The 1,363-nt window shown below is 39.3% G+C and overlaps 1 protein-coding gene across 1 annotated transcript in view; it reads right to left on the reverse strand.

Annotated features, from left to right (window-relative positions):
- The window catches only part of LOC106517274 (forkhead box protein P2), a 29,404-nt gene that overhangs the window by 20,966 nt on the left and 7,075 nt on the right, over positions 1-1,363 (reverse strand). The window contains exons 5-6 of the mRNA XM_014008026.1: positions 903-1,050; positions 460-564 (exon numbers count right to left, since the gene is read on the reverse strand). Coding sequence (XP_013863480.1) covers positions 460-564; positions 903-1,050 — 253 coding nt within the window. The remainder of the gene's footprint in view (positions 1-459; positions 565-902; positions 1,051-1,363) is intronic.

Raw genomic sequence — 1,363 nt, forward strand, 5'->3', positions numbered from 1 at the left:
ACTTACTTACTTACTTACTTACTTACTTACTTACTTACTTACTTACTTACTTACTTACTTACTTACTTACTCATAATTTTTAAAATAGCCTAAAGTCTAAGTTATTGACTGAATTCAGGTCTGGTTTAGATCATTCTTACTTACACACACATACATACATTTATATATATATTATGCTATGATGACTGCAAGCTGATGCCCTGTTAGGTTGCCATTTTTCTTCATCCATGTTGTCACACATGCTAACAGTGGACAACAAAGGCCGGGCTCAGTCTAGGTTTATTTAAATCTATGGATGTAAACCAAACTATAAATCTCAGAAAATCTGAAAATGTTCATGTGGAGAATATAGAATGAGAAAACAAGACTTGAGTACCTCGGAGCTAAACAAACCATTTCCAGGCTTTAACTGTGTGTTTATACCTTTTTTCTGTTCAAAAATAACAGTGTCAGACTTACTTGATGAAGTGGCAGAGGTTTTCACAGACTGACTCACAGCCTGGCCAGTTACAAACACTGTGAGCAAAGAGCAGGTGTGTAGCAGCTGGATCCTCTGTGGCAGAGCTGAGCGAGGAGGAAAACAAACGTCGTTAAAGGCCACAGCAGCCAGACGACAGAAGACAGCAGATCTGCAGGTAGCATGACGTGACCGTATAGTGCAGCCAAAAAACACAGGGAACAGTGTTCACTTTTGATTTCGGACATGTAAACTTTTTGTTTGCTCCTCAGATGGTGCAAGACTAAGCAGAAAAACAAAAAACAACAATCCAGTTTACATCGTCCCGGGGGGGAACTGAAAGCGAGGCCTGAAAAGCAAACGTCTCCACAGCTGCACATCGACAGAAGCAACATGTCTGGAGATGACGAGCCTTTGATGTTTACACAAAGACTGAGGATCTTACCGTTCTGACAGCTGCTTATTGATCTGCGTCCCTTTCACTCTTTCTGAGAAGATCTTCTGAGCACAGGAGTCCTGGTTACTCTTCAGGATGGTTTTATCTTCTCTGAGCTCTTTCCATATCTGCTGCATCTCTGCAGGGCTCAGACCAGCTGAAAGAAAACAACAAAAACACAAAATCAAAGGCTAAACAGTGAGAGGAGAAGTCATAGCTTCTACCACAGCATCTTCTAACTCAACACTGGTGAAATTGACTGAAGCAGAACCATTTTGGTTTTGGCTAATATTCAGTGGTGGACAGTAACAAAGTACTTTTACTTTATTACTGTAATTAAGTACATTTTTTGAGTATCTTTACTTTACTTGAGTAGTTATTTATTTGGGAACTTTTTACTTTTACTCCACTACATTTCAAAGACAAATATTGTACTTTTTACTCCACTACATTTCTAGGAAGCTTGTAGT

This window comes from Austrofundulus limnaeus, unplaced genomic scaffold (genome assembly GCF_001266775.1).
Source record: "Austrofundulus limnaeus strain Quisiro unplaced genomic scaffold, Austrofundulus_limnaeus-1.0 Scaffold47, whole genome shotgun sequence".
Taxonomy (NCBI): domain Eukaryota; kingdom Metazoa; phylum Chordata; class Actinopteri; order Cyprinodontiformes; family Rivulidae; genus Austrofundulus; species Austrofundulus limnaeus.